The sequence below is a fragment of the Crotalus tigris genome, unplaced genomic scaffold, assembly GCF_016545835.1.
Source record: "Crotalus tigris isolate CLP2741 ecotype Arizona unplaced genomic scaffold, ASM1654583v1 scf7180000017666.379230911805:20528666, whole genome shotgun sequence".
NCBI lineage: Eukaryota > Metazoa > Chordata > Lepidosauria > Squamata > Viperidae > Crotalus > Crotalus tigris.
This window is the reverse complement of record NW_024096552.1, coordinates 18,455,663-18,475,558: the sequence shown is the minus strand read 5'-3', so window position 1 is coordinate 18,475,558 and position 19,896 is coordinate 18,455,663. Positions and strand designations below refer to the sequence as shown.

Below are 19,896 nucleotides of genomic sequence, written 5' to 3'. Positions count from 1 at the left end.
TTTTGTGGAGAAAGCATATAATAAAATGAATAGGCTTCAATTATAGAATGTTTTATATAAATATGGAATTGAAATTGAGAGCTGAAGTGAAAACAAACAGTCTATGATGGAAACTAATCAAGGAGAGAAGCACCTAGAACTAAGGAGAAACTTCCTGACAGTTAGAACAATTAAACAATGGAACAACCTGCTTCCAGAAGCGGTGAATGCTCTAACACTGGAAGTTTTTAAGAAGAGACTGGACAGCCATTTGTCCGAAATGGTATAGGGTTTCCTGCCGGAGCAGGGGGTTGGACTTAATGACCTCCAAGGTCCCTTCCAACTTTATTATTATTATTATAGATCATCGTACAGTCAGGCAGATGTTCAGACTGGATTTGGCATTTTGTCTATCTATCGAGTCCTTACCCAGGACCTGGGATAGGCAGATGTGGATTATTATTATTATTATTATTATTATTATTATTATTATTAAGAATAAATGGAACTACACCTGAATTTTTACAGGCCAAATATAGCAGTCCTAATTTTGAACCCAAGAATTTCAGAACTACACATTTCCAAAAGTGGAAATACCGTAAATGCTGGCGTATAAGGTGGCTTCCGCGAGCGCTGAAATCGGCGCCAAAGATGGGGGTCGTCTTATACGCCGAGTCGTCTTATACGCCGGAAATACTGGTAGTTTCCGGCGTATAAGACGACGTTCTAGGAATGCGGCCCGGCTATAAAGATGGGGGTCGTCTTATACGCCGGGTCGCCTTGTACGCCGGCATTTACAGTATATGCTAGTTAACTACTTTGCACAAATACAGACCTTTCAACAGATTTTGCTGCCTCTTCATACCGTTCTTCACAGCAACACATTTTAAGTGCTAGATCAAACTCCTGAATCTGTTCAAAACATCTGGATGCATCCTTGTAGCACTGGCATCTCTTATACAAATATGCTGCCTGTTTTATCTGTATGATAATAATGTATGTTTTAGGTATATGGAATTGTTAGCAATAAAAAATGAACTAGGTTTGCTATTATGAAGCAGAGAAAAAATAATAATGAAACATTTAGAGGAACACTCTTCCTGAATAAGAAGTGTGATGGCTTTTTTGTGCTGTTCTTATGATTGTTCTTGGACAAAATACCACCCATTAACAAAATCAAACCTCTCTCTCCTGTTCTTAGCACACTTCCCCTCAAATCTGACCTGGAGAATTTGGAATCCTGAAGAGCAGATTTAAAGGCAGAAAGTAAGAAACAAAACAGTGGTTCTGTTACAATGAACCAAAATGCATTTTCCTTTCACTAGATATAAATATATACCTGCCTTCATTTATTAGTCTGGATTTCTTATTATCTTCTAAGAGAACAGTCAAGAAATATAAATCCTATCTTGGCAATAGGACATCCAACTCCTAATTTTTAATTCAGAAATCAGAGAAGCATTTGCATTTACCTTTCCAAGTTTTTCATAAATTTTTGCACAATGCTGGTATTCTTTTGCATGAAACAGGCATTTGAGAGCCAAATTTGGCTCAAAACATTCCAGGTAGGTTTTAGCCAGATTTAAGTACTCCATTTGCTTCTCTCTATTAATTAAAAACAAACAAAAACATTTTAAAATTAGAGTGCCAACCAACCAATGAATTCATTTTATTCCCTTAGTGAGATTTAATTCCTTGGTTGAAATAAAGAGGCCCTTATAGCTCATTTTCACATTGGTTAAGAAATGTACTTTGCCTCCAATCCTATGGGTAGTTGGATAAATCAAATATAGGATCTCTTTTCTTACCAACTGGTATCACCTTCAGAAATGAAAAATTCCTGAAATATCAGAAAACGAAGAAAGAGGTTGAATATCTTTTAACTTCTACCTGTAATCCTCAGCCACGAAGGCAGTGAATGTATTGCCTTTGATAAACAGGGAAGATGAAAATAAAAAAAAACCCTATTCCTTGAGATCAGATACTACATATCAATAAAACAGACAATAACAAGCTGTGTGATGGGCTTATTTTTATTTCATTAAACCATTTATGTGCAGTGTTTTATTATCTATTTGAACTGTACTGATATACGTCAAAACCCACCAATCATCCCAATTTTCACATCTTCATGATTTTACCCTCAATATTATCTGGCAGCTCATGGAAATCCTATGTCTCACATTACTTATGTCCACTACCTAATCTCAAATATATAATATTGCAAAATCTTTTGCTGTTCAATGCTAGTCTTCGTTCCCACAAGATTTCCATTCTGCAGTTAAAGGTTTTTGCTGTCTCAAGAATTCTGTCGTCTAGCAAACAGAAATCTCTGCTCTGTTCTGTCCCTTTTATCTATCTACTTGGAGCCAACATTACTTATTTTATTCATGAGAGAAGGGGACATTTAAAACTCTTTTTTCTTAAGTGAAAATAGGCTATATGAAACTCCAGTGATGAAAAGACTGGCAGTAAAAGTCTGACGAGGGAAAGAGACAGTAAGGAAGATGCCGAATAAATAAATATATGTGATTTTTGAGGGAGGAATAATCAATACACTTCTTATAAATCCAGTACTGCACAAAGACACCCCCCCCTAACAAATTAGGTAAGACTTCATATAAAACTCAGCAACATTTTTTCTTTTTTAAAAAACTCTTACTTCGGGTTGATTTTTTTTGACTGAACTGTAAGCACAGTATCATGTGCCAAAGCCAGTTTCTCTTTCTCGTGTGCGCCTCCCTGTTGATAGCATTTTGCAGCAACCTGAAATTAAAATAGCAATATAAAGATATAACAAATTCCAATCTTCTGATGTAGCTCAAGCAGCTATGAAGTAGCATTTCTAAGAAACCTGTACATTCCCACATCCATTTTCTTTCTATATATTTCCTGGACAAACTCTCCCACTCAATGATTTGTGCGAATGAACCTAGTTGACCAGTTCATTTATTAAGGAAGAAAATTCATCTGTTCTGATTTTCTCACTAGACCACTGACATTAGATACTATATTTCTGGAGAGAAAATAATCAGTCTCCACTGCTTACATAGCGGAGTAATGACAAAAATCTTGCTCATTGAGAAATCAGGATATGCCTTGGAAAAGTAGGGAATCTCTTAGGAATATGTGATGCTTGCCAAGAAAGAAGCAAATATTGGAGGCTGATGATGAGATGAGCAACTTGTAAGGGAGTTCAAACTATGAGATGGTTAATTGCTGTATTTGGATATAAATTCTCAAAACTTGAATATATAGAGTTCCATCCATGATGGATGAAAGGGCCGAAAGACATATAGATACAGATGATGAATTATTAATACTGTCTAAATAAACTAAATATAAAGCAATAGTCTGTAATCCTTTTCAAAAATATTTCCCCAAAAGCTTCTTCAACAGTTCAACACTTCTAACGGTTTTAATCACTGAATGAGATTAAAAAGAGTGATTAACCTTCAAGGTGATTCAACTCCTGGTGATTTCATAGATATATTCTTGATATATTTTTCTTGGCAAGACAATGGAAATGATTGGTATTGCTTCCTTCTATATCCCATGGATACAGGGAAATATTCAGTATTTAAATCAATTTCTTTTGTGCTTGCAAGAAGCTGAATCATATCTTTCAATTTGTTTTTTCTTAAGCTACAGTATATATATCATTTATACCAGCGAGACTTGGAAGGTACAGCAAGTATTAACAAGAGATCTGATGTCTTCCAACAAAGATGCCTTCACCAAATCTTAAAGATTCCATGTTTTCACCATACTGTTAACAAAGAAGTGCTCCAAAGGAGTTTCTCCTGCAAATTATACAACACTATCAAATGCAAAAGACTCCAACTTGCAGATAATATTCTCTGCACGGAGAACAATTGAATCCCAAAAATGGCAACGAGATGGACCCACCGACTCCCGATGGCAAAAACTAAGAGGTACCCTCGAAATATATGGTGAAAAACATCCATGGAAGCTTCAAAGACTCTAACCATCATTACTGAGTTTATGTATTTAAAAAGGTCTGAATTCAACTTAGTGTTATTCCTTTCAATTCACTGAAGGTCTTTTAAAAACGCCTCTGAATTTACCTTCCAACACTGATGTCTAGCATAATATTCTCCTTGTGCAATCCATTCTTCTGGAGTTGATGTTTTAACAAACATACTATCCTCAAATTCTAAAAAGAAGGTACAGACAGAAGAATTGTTTAAACATGAGGAAAAGAATTAATGAGTTTACTATGTATTACTAACTGTATATATATTAACTGTATATACTACTCTCTATATACTATCTGACGTATTTCAGTTAAATTAGATATCCCTCAACTTTGAATACATAAAGAATAGAAGCCTGAAGATGGTTCCAGCACGGAGACAAATCCTCTGTGTCCTGGTTACCGACCCAGACTGGATCCTACAACATTGTCCTGGGACATATATATTCACCTTCATTCATAATAGAAATCTCAACTTGGATGAGGAATACTTTTATTTATATTCTTAACTTTAATCCTTAATCCATAAACTGGGTATAAGAGAGGGTTCCAAGAATTTATCTTCTGTGAATATATTCATATTATATTATAACAAAGAAGGTCTTCTACCAAAAATGCTGTCTAGTCTTCATCTGATTAATTGTTCTCCAAAAATGAATTCTGCAGCTCTTAAGATTTGATTTTGGAAAAGGTTTAAATATCAATTATTTTGGCACTGGAAATGTTAACTGTTGTATGTCCTTTGCCTCAGATTGTGGAATTCAAGGCAAGAATATGGGTCTTTACAGTTTTCATTTATACATATATGTCTTATACAAATCATATGCATATGGAGTTGTGGAGGCCATCACCCTGCTCCCCCCTCCTACTGACACCAACTCACACCGATGTCCTCCCTGCCCCCAATGCCCTGGCCCCCCACTGCTAATGCCAGGGGCTGGACAGAACAGCTGGGGTCAGATGTGGCCCATAGGCCATAAAATGCCCACGCCTGCTGTGGGTCTTCACTGCAAATCTGGTTTTCAAAATGTTTTGGAGCGAGAATGGCAATAAGAGGCAAACATTAAGACTTCCCCAACATGAAAAACAGCCCCAATCATGCTACATTTTTTTGGCTTTTTGTGGACTTCATGAAATATCAGGCATTTTATTTGTGAATTTTGATGGTATGTTCATTCTCAGAGCTTGGGGGAATTGCAAGAGACTACAGGCCTAGCTTCACTCTTCCTTAATCAGTGCTTCCTAACAGATGTTTGGGATTCCTCCTCATTTGGGATGCAGTTAGTGAGGTTGGTTTCAAAGTTTTCTTGTAAATGCACAAAAAATAACGTAAAACTGAAATTATTAAGTTAAATTCTTTGAAAATCATTAGACTAACCTTAATTTAGGATAAATACAATGTTGAGCTAAGTTTGACTCTTGATTTCCCAGTACTTTTTTCAGATTGCTTTTCTTCAACTTTACAATCTATCCAACAATCTGGAATTCCTGAATAACTGCCTGTTCAAGTATTAAGTAAGACCAAGACTGCTTAGCCTCTGAGATTAATCATAACTAACTAGAAGTTCTCACTTACTGAGTCAGCCATTGGCAAAGAAATAAGTGAACTGAGCTTCAGTGTGACATATTTAAATACAATTGACAAGAGTGATTGCATATTTTTGGCAAAAACAAAGTATATTTCAAGGACAAGCTAGTGCAGAGTTTTGTGAAATAGTTATATAGGACTTACTTTTATTTTCATCCTTTTTGACAACCTGAACAAATTCTCGTTTGATAAAATATTGAAATGCAGGGGCCCGCCTATCACAGTTTTCATCAAAAATCCACAGATTAACTCTGGCTCTTGTGATAGCAGTATACAACTGCTTTAGCTCTCCATTAAGCATCTAGAAAAATAATGATTCCAGTTCAAGATTAATTCTGTGGGGGCACTTTAAGATGGGCACCGCAATGTTTTAAGCTTTAAGCAACAAGAAATTACACTGTATTATGTGTGTTTATGACACAATTTTCCATTCAAGGAACAAATATCAGCTAAATTCTAATATATTATCAAAATACTATTTCACTGTACTTATCTTTACTCATCAGTTACCATTATATAAACTGCAAAACAGAGGATGTAAACAAGAATTATTTCCACACAAAAGTTTGACTTTTGTTTGACTCATACTAAGGACTGTTCCATTATGCCATTCTTTTCATGCCAGTTGATAGTAAGATCATTGTTGACTTTAAAAGTTGGCAATGTATTTTCTCTTTTGCTCTGTTTACATTCCTTTCTTTTATATTTCAGGTTATTTTATACTATAACCTAGGAATAAGAACTCTACAATGAATATTTTCTTAAAAAACAAACTAAAACATCCTAGATAAACAAATAAATAAAACAATACTTTATATTCACCTTCTTGACTATTCAGAGATTCTCCTTAGAATTTTTTTTTGCATTCCTGGGTTTCATTCAGAGTTCAGTCATAACAGGTTTCAGCTTTATATATTTATTCTTTAATTTCAGTGAATTAACTCAGCCCCATCCCTAAAATTGAAGATTAACTATTTGAACCCTAACTATAAGCTGATTTGATATACAAAAGATACCAATTTAAAAAATGGGTGTGCACTGCAAGGGGCATTACAAGTAATCTTTAACTTATAACCATGGTGACGAATCTATGGCATGCATGCCAGAGGCAGCACACGGAGCCGTCTCTGGTGGCACGTGAGCTATTGCTGGGCCGAGCTGCTCCCTCCTCCTCTTTGCGCATGGACAGCTTTCCGCAGAGCTGCACATGCGCAGCTCTCTGCACATGCACAGTCTGGGAATAGGCAAGAGGCTATAAAGGGAGCAACTTTCAGCAGAAGCAGGCACGGAAAGCGAGACAGCAGCCCTATGTGCGTCCCCATGCACGAGCGTGCGCCTGCCCTGCCAGCATCTTCGGCAAAAGAGCGCAGGCGGGCAGTGGAAGGCACGAAGAGCCCCAATCTCAGCACAGCCCCTCCTCAGAAGAGCTGCGGGGCTCAGGAGCCTCCCCCATGCCCCCCTACCCGCTGAGCAAGATGCCTTCCTGCCCACTGCCCCACCTGCCAGAGCAACATCAAGTTGGCCATGCCCACCATGGCCACGCCCACCCAGTCTACCATTTCCACCATAGCCATGCCCACCTGGCATCCAGCAATACATAAGTGGGATTTGGGTTGCAGTTTGGGCGTTCGGTCTCTAAAAGATTCGCCACCATTGACTTATAACCTTTGTGTAATGACCATTCAAAATTACACCAGTGTTGAAAAAAGTTATTTTTTTACAATTACTGTTAACAAATCAGCAGCATGATATGATTGTATTTGATTTCTGTTTTCTGCACAAAATACATTTGCATTTGCTTCTGTTACATTTCAAACTGTTATTTTCAACCAATTTCTCCAAATTATGGTCATTTTAATTTTTACTTCTATCTTTCAAGGTAATTAGCTATTCTATCCAATTTTATATCAGTTGCAGAACCGATAAGCGCTTCTCCATCCAAATAATTAATAAATACATTCTGAACAATAAAATACTATTTAACATGTCTCTTCCATCTGATGAGGAATCATCTGATGATAAATATTGAGTACATTTTTAACTAGCTAATCCATACAATCATGCTTACACCATACTTTAGTTTATGTATCAGCATGATATGGAATATTCTGAACATTTAGATGTTTTATCTGACAATCACCTTATACATTTCTGGATTTAGAACTGAATGTCTTCTTTTTGCAACAACATCTTTCTCCAAGGGTACTTCGATTATTGGCTTGATTTCTTGATCAGGCAAATCAGTGTGAGGTATAAAAGAAGAAATTACTTTCCATTCTTTGTAAGCCTAAAAATATAAGGATTATTTTTTTAAAAAAATTAAACAATGATGGCACAACAGCTCACAGATGTTTGGAACAAATTAATTTTAGAAAGGATCCCAAACAATTGAAAGATAGCTATTCTATTAAAACCATTTAATAAATAGAAATTAATCAGCAATATTTTTTTCTATTTCTTCTATGCCACTAGTTTTGAAGAGATGTATAAACTATTTAATTTCCTTCCAAATGTAGATAATGTTGTCTAGTCTCTGTAGCAGAACACCCTTAAAAAGATCTATTGTATATACGAATGATTATTAAAATTCACCCATTGATTCTGACATAATTTTTACATAATAAAATGGAGAACATACTACAAGGGATTAAAGTTGAAAGAACCATTTATTGCTTATTGATATTTTTAAAACTATCATTGGAATAGTATGCTTTCTGTATTTTGATCTAGTGCATTTTGCTCTAGTAGTTAAGGCACTAGGCTAGAAACCAGGAGATTGTGAGTTCTAATCCCACTTTAGCCATGAAAACTGGCTGGATGATTTAAGGCCAATCAGCTCCACACACCTCAGAAAGTCATTGTGGGGAAAATAGGAGGATGAAGGAATAGTCTTCTGCTTTGAGTTATTTATAAAAGATATAAAATCAGGGTAAAAAAGTTTAAATAAAGTCTTTTTTGTCTTCTGGTAGAAAGATTGTGAAGGCTATAGCTCCAGGTGTTCTTAGAGGAGATCCTTTCTACATCTTTCACAGTCTGAGTTTAAACTTAGATTTGGTATAGACATAGCCCTCTTCTCCTGATGGGCAATCTGTACTTAGACAAACAAAGAATGTGCTATCCTGTTAATCTTCTAGATGTTTTGATACCACAGAACACAGTATCTTGATGAAGCGTTTTGGGAACTGGAAGTTAGAAACATTGCTTTTCAATAATTCTTTCTGAGTTTTACCAGATATAGTTTCAGAAGACAAATCCAGGTTTTCAGAATTATCCTAAAGATTTTTGTAATATTTATCCTGTTTTCCAAGTTATTTAATGTTTATATGAAACTTTTGAGAACTTTTGATTTGGAGATAGTTGCCAAATGCTGGTGAAGCTCAATACTTGGTAGTAAAAGATTATATGAGGAACAACGAATTAAAACTGAATCTGGTTGCAGGTAATATTGCTTCAGCCATTTGTCTGAAATGGTGTAGAGTTTCCTGCCTGAGCAGGGGGTTGGACTCGATGACCTCCAAAGTCCCTTCCAACTTTACTACTACTACTACTACTACTACTACTACTACTACTACTACTACTACTACTATTTTTCAAAGGATGAACTTGAGGATAAAGGTAATATTACTGTTTTGTATAGAGCTGCAAACTCCTAAAAAGTAGAGTTGACAATCTGGAGTTTTATGTAACCACACTTACAATGTACTTTGGTGTGAAGGACTTTTATCACCTTTGACTATAAAACCAATTACATTCCTTTCTGAAGAACATATGCATTAATAATAATAATAATAAAATTGGAAGGGACCTTGGAGGTCATCAGGTCCAACCCCCTGCTCAAGCAGGTAACTCTATACCATTTCGGACAAATGGCTGTCCAGTTTCTTCTTAAAAACTTCCAGTGTTGGAGCATTCACCGCTTCTGGAGGCAGGTTGTTCCACTGGTTAATTGTTCTAACTGTCAGGAAGTTTCTCCTTAGTTCTACGTTGCTTCTCTCCTTGATTAGTTTCCATCCGTTGCTTCTTGTCCTACCTTCAGGCGCTTTGGAAAATAGCTTGACTCCCTCTTCTCTGTGGCAGCCCCTGAGATATTGAACACTGCTATCATGTCCCCCCTCTTCATTTAAACTATACATACCCAATTCCATCAACCTTTCCTTATATGTTTTAACCTCCAGTCCCCTAATCATCTTTGTTGCTCTTCTCTGTACTCTTTCTAGAGTCTAAACATCTTTTTTATATCATGGTGACCAAAACTGGATGCAGCATTCCAAGTGTGGCCTTACCAAGGCATTATAGAGTGATATTAATACTTCGCGTGATCTTGATTCTATCCCTGTTAATGCAGCCTAGCACGGTGTTGGCTTTTTTGGCAGCTGCAGCATACTGCTGGCTCATATTTAAATGATTGTCCACTAGGATTCCGAGATCCCTCTCACAGTTACTACTATTGAGCAAGGTACCCCTATACTATACCTATACATCTGGTTTTTCTTGCCTAAATTTAGAGCCTTACTTTTTTCACCATTGAATTTCATTTTGTTAGATAGCGCCCAGTGTTCAAGTCTCTCCAGATCCTCCTGTATCCTAAGCCTGTCTTCTGGAGTGTTGGCTATTCCTGCCAGCTTGGTGTGGTCTGCAAATTTGATGAGTTCCCCATCTATCTCCTCATCCAAATCATTGATGAAGATGTTGAAGGGCACTGGGCCCAGAACAGAGCACCCCACTACACACTTCCCTCCATGTAGATGTGGTTCCATTGAGGACCACACGCTGAATACAGCTGGTCAGCCAGCTACGGATCCATCTGGTGGTGATGCTATCTAACCCGCATTTTTCTATCTTATCAAGTAGTAGACTGTGATCTACTTTGTCAAATGCCTTACTGAAGTCCAAGTAAATGATATCCACAGCATTCCTCTGGTCCACTAATTTTGTCACTTGGTCAAAGAATGCAATAAGGTTTGTCTGGCATGATCTGTTTTTGACAAACCCGTGTTGGCTTTTAGTAATGACTTGGTTTGCCTGTAAGTATTTGCTGATTCGTTGTTTGATTATCTTTTTCAGAATCTTCCCAGGTATTGATGTCAGGCTGATAGGTCTGTAATTTCCTGGATCCATTTTTTTCCCCTTTTTTGAAGATGGAAACTACATCAGCATTGATGTCAAGACTGGATTATTATAATAAATTGTTACTGAGATAATCTTTAAAGAAAAATCAAAACTGTAACTGGCAGCAGAGAAGGTGAACAGCCCTTCTAAAAAGATCACATTATCTGTGTTAAAAAACTCTGCATTTATTCACCTGGATAGCTTTCCTATACTGGATTCGCAAGAGACATGTAAAAGTTTTGAAGGATTTTGTGAGAAAGGACAAAGATAAAATCGAAAGTAATCAACTCCTAAGACATTATTTGAAGGGATTAAGGATCACAATAAAAATAAAAGAAAGAAATATAAAGTTAATTTATTTATTTGATCACAGTAAAAATAGATATACTGTATTGTTATTTCTGATTTACCTTAACAGACTTTGCTGATCAGACTGAATGATGAATATTTAAGGATTTATTTATAGATAAGAGTGGAAATATTTATTATATTTTAAAGGAAGGTGATAAGTTATTAAAATTGTTTATATTTGTAAAGTAGGAAGTCATTCCTTTTTTCTTTACTGTATTATTTTTTCTTTTGTTTTTGTTTCTATTTTTCTCTTCTTTTCTGCACTATTTCTTCTTATTTTTAGTTAATATTAGTTTTTATCTTTTTAATTGTAATATTTAATACAATTACCATAAAAAAGAAAAAACCATATTAATTGTAGATCCAATTCCAGATGATTACTACAGGTTAGAAAACTTTATGAATAGTAGTTCAAGTCCCAATTATCTGCTGGATTTTCCACATATTCATATTATACAAAGACTGCCACAGATTAATAATTAATTTTATTTTTCTGTGGCAGATTTGAGTTACAGAAACTACCATGAGAAATCAGATAGGCTGCTGACTTATTATATTTTATAAGAAAACTAAGTGTACATCTTTTCATGTCTGACGTTTAGAGCTTTATGGTAATTATGTTGGATTTTATTACTATTTTTTATTATATTTTGACAGGCTGTATTAGATCCACTGGGTGTGGATAGTATACAAATTTGCAAAATGAAGAAATAAATACCATTTCTGTCTCAAATGATAAGTGCTTATTCCCTTATTAATGTATCCAAAGTATCCAAAACAAGAGATATGAGGTCACATCTCTATACTATCCTAAGACTTCCAATTCAAGAAAGTTATAATAGTTAAAAAGTGTAAAATAGTAGTACGTCACAAAAATCAAACTAGAATGTGATAGTATTAAGATAGTACTGTTTCTATACTATGTAAAAGAAAATTAGATATCTCCAGATTCTCAGTAATTTACCTACCTCTGAATCTGTAAAAAAGTTGTAAAGGAGCACATCATCAAATTCCAAGCCTTTTGCTTCATAAATTGTTAGCACAAGGGCCAAGTTAAGCTCCTCGGGGATATTTTTCTTGGTCCTTTCACTAGCTACCAGTATTGCCTATACCAAAATAGAGAAAAAAGAGTGTCAAAGAATAGTAATCAGATGGACAGAAAACTAATTTGTTGTACTTATTAAGCAGACAATAAAGAACCAGAACAATCAAGTGACATAAATACCATAAATACTGTTCATGCAAGTTATGCGAGGTTGAATACAGAAACTGAAATTACAATCACATTTTTATTGGCCTCCATTCCTTTAATATTCTGACTTCAAACCATAACTGTATGACAAGGTGCATATTGTACACTACAGTTATCTAGTTTACAGGAGATAAACTGTAATAAAAAAAATTTCATTAATAATAAAATCCCACATATTTCATTTTGCTTGAAAAAGATCTAAACTGGTATTAATGAAATTATTATCTGAACGTTGTAATTTACAAAGTAATGATAATATTAGAGATGACAGGGGAAAAAGTGAATGGTTGTTATATGTATTAAATCAGAAATCACCTAAAGAATTTCCTATGCTTCCTGCCTCACCAAAGGCTTACCTGGTGGGCTCCAAATTCTATTGGCTGTGTTTTTCTTTTATTGCCTTTTAGCAAAATTGCCAGATCACTAACACTGCAAGATTCCAACACAGTAGGCTTAGGTCCATCAAAGAGACCTCTATCTCTAGGAAGACGATCAAAAGATTCTGGGAAATACCACTGAAGCAGATCAACAACTCCTGAGGCTAAATTAAGAATCCCTGCAAACAAAGAGCAGCAGGCAGAATTAGCACATCAACGCAGTCTCTCTCATGTAGGAAAAAAAACAAAAACCAGTAATGGATAGCAATTTTGAGAACTTGATAAATATCTGACTTTAAAAACACAAACACAACAGGAAAAAAAATCTTAGAACTAGAGTCTATAAAGTATTGAGTTGCATATTTCTTTTCCATATTTCTAAATGTTTCTATAATTACATGGATCCCATGAGTATATCAGTGCAAAGAAATGGGGAATATCTGAATTGGTGCTGTCACTCAGCTGCTCTGAAATCTTAAAACAGCAGTAAATTAGACCTTTAGTCTGCACAAATTGCTGATAGCTATTTCCATAGGAAGGAGCTTTTTAGAGTCTCAGACATTTAAACTGGAGATATTAAAAGACAAACCTGGGAATTTCTACATTTCACTCAAGAAGTCCATAGTTCAGAGTTTATACATTATTAAGTTTGTAATGTTATTTCAGTCTATAAAACTAATATCTTAAAATTGCAGGCAGATCTGCTTTTAAGAAATAAGAGAATATACATTTTCAATACAGGTATCCTCAGGTCAGAATGGGACAACTTGCTGTGGCCAACTTGCTGTCGCCAAGTCACCACAGCCAACTTGCCATGGCTAGCTTGCCACAGAACAATTTGCCATGGCCAACTCATCACAGGACAATTCAACAATTCAATTTAATTATTTAAAATAATTAAAGAATTATTTTAATTTTTGTCATTCACTTTTCCCTTTTGACCGTCCTTTGGCATCCTTTCTTTAATGATTTTATTTCACCATTTCTTGGTATTAATGTTAAGTCTTGTGCCACGGCAAGTTGTTCCATGGTGAATTGGCCACGGTTGGGTTGTCCCATGGCAAGATGGCTGTGGTGAGTTGGCCATGATGAGTTGGCCACAATGAGCTGTCCTAGATTCTTCTCAGATTATGATCATTCATTCAGCACCATTCAAAGTTATGAATTCACTGTATGAGTGATATTTAAACTATGCTTCAGTATTTTAGCCACTACACCTTCCATGGTCATAACTGCAATCCAGGTGCTCAGAACCCAACTTACAATTATGATTCTAGCAAGCCACGGTTATGTGTTCATTTCTGATATTCCCTACTAGCTTCCACAAGCAAAGTCAATAGGGAAGCTGGCAGGAAGTTGGAAGTTGTAGTTACATAAGATCCTCACCCACCCCCCATGTGTCTTCACTTAATGACTGCTGTTCTAGAATGCTGTTGCTAGCAGTGCAATCACATGACATTATGTTTTACAACTGCATTGTTTAGCAATGGCAATTGCAGCTCCAATTGCCATTGTAAGCTGAGTCTAAATTATTATTTTTTCCTCCAAAACTATAACTAAATTTTTCAGGCCTTTGTCTCTCCAACTCACCCCATTACCATACCATAAATACAGACACATGTATATCAAATAATAAGATAACAATAAAAGTATGATACCTGAATGAGACCTGTAGTTCTGATAAAGCTCATATATCCTTCTTGGCTTTCTAACCAAATACTGCTTGTCACTAGAACTTAGGCTGGCATAATGAAAAAGTGATTTCAAATCATTGAAACGAAAAGCTACTCCTTTCATGATGCTTTGTGCAGTGTCACCAGTCAAGAACATTGCATTAGGATCCTCAATGCAATTCATTAGCAACATTATTTCTGCCTGAGTGAAGTCCTGAATTTCATCCCCATAAAGTTCATGGATGCACCATGGCAATTCACCAAGTTTTGAAAGCTGCTGAGACAACTTATACAGTAAGTCTTCTTCATCAAAGTAATTTCCCTGTGATTTTATTTGCTGATACAGGCAAAAAAGTCGGTAGATTTCACCACGATCTTCTTTGAAATCTGGGGACCTTTTTCGTCCTAGATTTTTATATTCTTCTTCAGTCAGTATGCCTTGGTAGCTGTTCAGAGCTTCAAAAGAGCCTTTCAGAAATGATTTTATTTCTTTCCAAATCAATGTTGGGTTATAGGGACATTTGCTTTTGACCATTTTAGGCCAAATTTCATCAGCAAATATGTTATAAGTCACAAAGATTCGAGGGTCACACTCTTTTGTATAACTTTCTGTAGCCTTTTCATCTTCATCATAATCTATTTCCCCATCAATGTCTTCATCTTCTTCTTCCCAATTTATGATTGCCAAGTCTTCTGTAGTAGACCATCCATCAACAATATGTTTAAGGCTTCCATCTTCATTTCTGGGGAAAAATGGCTCAGGCACAGAGGCATCCAGTAAGAGCAACAACTGTTTGGTGGTAAGGAAGAGTGGGAAATTTTCATCTTTGACATCCTGAAGTCTGTAGATATTCGATTCAAGTGGCTTGAAGTGACAGGTTGCCTTGGAAGACTTACTAAGCTCAGTGAAGTTTCTCTTAACTTCTTGGCACAGAACATGATTTTTAGTTACAAAGATTTGATGCAGGTGCACTAGTTTGTCAGATTCTTCCTCAACAGGTTTCTCACCCTCATCACATTCAGATAGTAAATTCATTGAGTCCACTGAAGTCAAAGTGTCCCACTCAACTTCATTTTCTTTTTTAGCACTATTCATATTGAAAGAGGTTTTCAAATCTGTCAAATGATCAGGATCACTACCGAGTTCACTTTTATCATGATTTATGTCTCCTACGTTCTCATTTCCCAGCCGTGTACTGTATTTTAATCTATGCCACTTCTGTCTGACTAACAATGGGCCTCCTGCTAACTCTGCTTTCTCCCAATAGGAACTGAATTTTTTCCAAAGTCTATATAGACAACATGTAGTTTTTCCTGTTCCACTCCGCCCAATCAAGATTATTGGCTCCAACGGTTTGAGGTTCAAGTCAATAACTGCATATTCTAATTCACCAACTCTAAAGGGATATTCAACAGTATAAGTTATATCATTTAGGATGTTAAATGCCATGTTAGTACTGAAACTATGAAACTTCATTACATTGTACTCAGTTTCAACTGTACGTGCTGGGGGAAAATATTCAAGAAGTGCATGATCTTTCACTTTTTCTGTTTTGGTGACTTCCACATAAATGAGAGGAATACGCTTTTGTGTTTTCAGATTAGAAGATATGGAGCCTGTATTTATACCTTTGAGCTTTTTTCTCAGGATACAATCCAGCCCACGATTGTATGCAATGCAAACAGTGTCAATGGCATGGCTGAGTTTGTCATGATCAAGAACAATATCCCATAGACGAATTATTTCTGTATAAACTCTTCCATTTTTTTCTCCTGAGCTGCAAGCATCATTCTCTGTTATCTTATCTTGTCTTTCACTGCAACGAGGAGAAAAATCTACTGCCAACTCCCACAGCATTCTTGACCCCTTGGACAACTTTGCTTCATAGAGCTGAATGTCACCTTTCAAATGTTTCAGATGCTTTTGAAGACTTTGAGTCCATTCTCCATTTCCCAGTTGCTGAATAACAAACATTACTCTGTTTTTTATTTGACGAGGCATGCTTTTGTCCTTCAGCTTCTTTAGCATTTCAGATGTACACTCAATTTCCCATGTCATGTTATCAAAGTCCTGAATGTACATCTCTACGTCCTGGAACTGATCATTGTCCTGAATAGGTTCTTCCCCTTCCTGTTTGCATTCCTTGGGTTCTTTCTGGGCTTTTTCCTTCAAGTCATTTTTACTCAGGCAAGCATCCTTTTTACTGTAAGCTATCTTCTGCTGGCCACAGGACTTTTTATGTTTGATCTCCTTGATTTCAGTTTTTGCTACTGAAGATAACTCCTTTGGTTTCTCAAATGTCTCTGAATCAATATTTGCTGAAAATTCACCAAATTCAACTTTCTGCATTAGCAATGTGATTTCCTGCAAAATACATTCTTTCTGCGTTAGTAGCCTATTCTTGAACGAATCATGTTCTTTTTCTTTATCTGTATTTGGCCCCATGATTAATGATATTTCTATAGATGTTGCATTTGATAATGTGCTTGAAGAATGGGCAGAATTTTTTGCTTGTGACCTGCTTAAACCTGCAGTGGATTTTTGTCCCATTGCATCATATCGGTATCTTTTCTTGTTTTCACTTAGAGCATGATTCCAAGCAATAAGCATTGGGTCATTCTTTTTTATTTTGTACCGTATATCTCTACCTAAATTATTTTTCAAATTACAGTTAATGTCAAACTTTGCTAGCAAGGCTAGAACTTTTGTAATCTGCTTTGTCAGATTTTTCTGAAAGACAATGTGCAATATTGTGTCCCCATTTTTGTTTTGGGTATTTGGATTTAGATGTGGAAATGTGGATGGATTTGATTTGTACAATTTTAGAAGATGACTCAGGATACTGATACCAGCATCATCTAGAGAAAAAAAGTCAGGCATTTTTTAAATTATTATTTTTACAGTATATTTAAATGAGAATTATTTTCTCTTCTATGCAATGTTCAATAGTTCGTAACTATTTCTTTTAAAGTAGTTCACTACTTATAACCTGTTCTCTCCTCTAAGTTAGCTACAGGATTCAACTATAACTATCCAGTCTAATTAAATATTTTATTCAGGATAAGGATTAAGGAACAATAACAAACAAAACTCAAGCTTCATAGTATTTAGCTAAATAGCATTTTAGAAATTTGCAATAAATCTTTTTTTATATTCTTTTTGTCTTACAGCTTCTTCTGGTATACATACTATTCTGAAATCTCTCCTCTACCCAAAATCTGGAATAAATTTTAGGCAGCAGGTAGCATGAGGGAAAAAAATTAAAATAGATGCTTCACACAATGTTATCAGCATGAAATATTAATCAATGTGAATTAATGCTTCCCACTTCCTTAAAATATAAGCGGTTTATATGATGGGATTTGGCCTTATTTCCTTTTCTAGATGCTTCTTTCCATTTTACCATGGCATAAAAGGAATGGAAAATTTCTATCTCCTAAAAGATTGATTAAATTTATAGAACACAGGAGAGCACTACTGAAAATATAACAACTTTGCATTTTTATCTTTTAATCCCCACATAGCACCAAAGGGTATGAGAGGGTTACGGAATGCATATGAAATATGCCAGGAAAGGAAAATTGCTTTAAACTACGAGGAATATAAACCAAAGTATTATGAACCAGACTCTCCATAGACATTTTTCTCCCTGCTGCCTATCATCCCCTTGTTACACAAAAGAGAGAGAGGTAACCTGGAAACGTCTATAGGCAAGACAATTTATTATTGAAACGCAGATTTTTGACATTCCCTTCCTACAGGTCATATGAGATATCTTGATGGGAATGATGAAGGGGATGGTAACAGGATGATGTTACATATGTTTGATAGTTATCTAATCCATCTCTTTTGACTCAAGGCAAAATCTCACCTTTTTTATCAAGATAAATTGACAATGCAGAATGTAATGGCGTGTCATTTCTCCAAATGGATAAACAACTAGGATCTGCACCAGATTTCAAGAACAAATATGCCAATTCGAAATCATTCTTGTTTAAACATTCCAGAAGTGGTTTCTCCTGAGTAGTTCCAATCCCTTCAGGTGGGGCTGCATAAGAAATACCATAAACATATATATGATATAACAGAATGAAACAGATATGTCAAACATAAGGCCGGCGGGCCGCATCCGGCCCAATATGTGGTTCCGTCCGGCCCGGGGATCTGCTCTGGAAAGAGCAAAGGACTGGCCTGCCGCACCTCAACCTGGCCCAAGCCGCCCAGTCCCTGATCTACAACCTGGTTGTGTCCATCAAAACCAGAATGCGTTCAGCCTGAAATCCACGGGGAAGCCCCGCTCTGTTTCTGGGTGTGCATGCAAGAGGAGTCCGGCATCCCTGCTGGCTGTCTTGTCCCACAGGCTGACTTCACCCAGGACACCAGTGCTGGCCATCTCCTGTGCGCATACCCAGGGAGCGGGGCAGAGGTGGTGAATCTTAGTCTGAGCACGTTCTGACTTTGATGCAACGCAACCAGGTTGCACCATCCCCACCAGCCTCGCAGCCACGAGGCTTTCCTTTCACTGGGACAGACCCCCCCCCCATGAGGGATAGGAAGACTGGCAGCAACACGGTAGCCCTGGCACTCTCTCCCCCTTTCTCAGTGACAAGTCATTCCACTGATTGTAATAGAATCACAGATTCAGAGCTGGAAGAGACTCTAGAGGTCTTCTAGTCCAACCCCCTGCTCAAGCAGGAAGCCCTATACCATTCTGGATAAATGTTATCCAGTCTCTTCTTGAAAACCTCCAGTGATGGAGTATCCACAACTTCTGGTGGCAAGCTGTTCCACTGGTTAATTGTCCTCTCTGTTAGGAAGTTTCTCCTTAGTTCTAAGTTGCTTCTCTCCTTGAATAGTTTTCTGTCCTGCCTTTTGGTGCTTTGGAGAATAGATTGACCTCCCCCTTCTTTGTAGCAACCCCTCAAATATTGGAAGACTGCTAGCCTCTAGCCCCCTAATCATATTTGTTGCTCTTTTCTGCACTTTTTCTAGATTCTCAAAATCTTTTTATTCTGGTTTATTTATAATACATAACATTATAATGCCAGAGATCTGAAAATAAATTCAGATCATTATTTCAGCTGGTTAGGGAAAAAAATCTTCAGGGGAAAAAAAAAAAATTCTCCAGAAGACATGAAACATTCAACAGTGTGAACTGCTACCAATGCATTTAGGCTAACTACCAATGCATTTAGGCTAACACACTCAAGTTTGAAATGAATATGGTATCTTACTTTAAATAACAGAGCTGTAAAAAAAATGCCGATTGTTCCCCAGAAGAACCTACCGTAGTTACTTTTCAAGCAGAAGATAAAAGCTACCAGATCTTAGCTGCAAAACTGAAAATCACTAGGTGGCAGCAAGGATTCAGGTTTTGCACAATTCTTTGTTACCATTTAGTTATTGCCTAGATTTTTGTAATTCAGAGCTGGTAATTCTATAAAATAATGCTTAGAAGCTGAAACACTACCTTGCAGCTGATTCTGAGTACAGGTATGGTGTCAAAGGAATTTCAAAACAATAAGTTTTGAATAATAACAAGTAGGGAAGAAAGATTATTCTCTATCTT

The 19,896-nt window shown here is 36.4% G+C and overlaps 1 protein-coding gene across 10 annotated transcripts in view; it reads right to left on the bottom strand.

The window, feature by feature from the left end:
• Positions 1–19,896, bottom strand: part of TRANK1 (tetratricopeptide repeat and ankyrin repeat containing 1) — a 101,193-nt gene that overhangs the window by 39,210 nt on the left and 42,087 nt on the right. For all 10 annotated transcript variants that reach the window (XR_005555998.1, XR_005555999.1, XR_005556000.1 and 7 more), the window contains 10 exons: positions 18,199–18,375; positions 14,312–17,185; positions 12,633–12,832; positions 11,993–12,130; positions 7,705–7,851; positions 5,709–5,865; positions 4,068–4,156; positions 2,642–2,745; positions 1,452–1,584; positions 815–960 (listed from right to left, as the gene is read on the bottom strand). Coding sequence is in view for 7 of the 10 variants with exons in the window: in XM_039336894.1 (XP_039192828.1) it covers positions 815–960; positions 1,452–1,584; positions 2,642–2,745; positions 4,068–4,156; positions 5,709–5,865; positions 7,705–7,851; positions 11,993–12,130; positions 12,633–12,832; positions 14,312–17,185; positions 18,199–18,375 (4,165 nt within the window). In the remaining 3 variants the exon portion in view is untranslated. The remainder of the gene's footprint in view (positions 1–814; positions 961–1,451; positions 1,585–2,641; positions 2,746–4,067; positions 4,157–5,708; positions 5,866–7,704; positions 7,852–11,992; positions 12,131–12,632; positions 12,833–14,311; positions 17,186–18,198; positions 18,376–19,896) is intronic.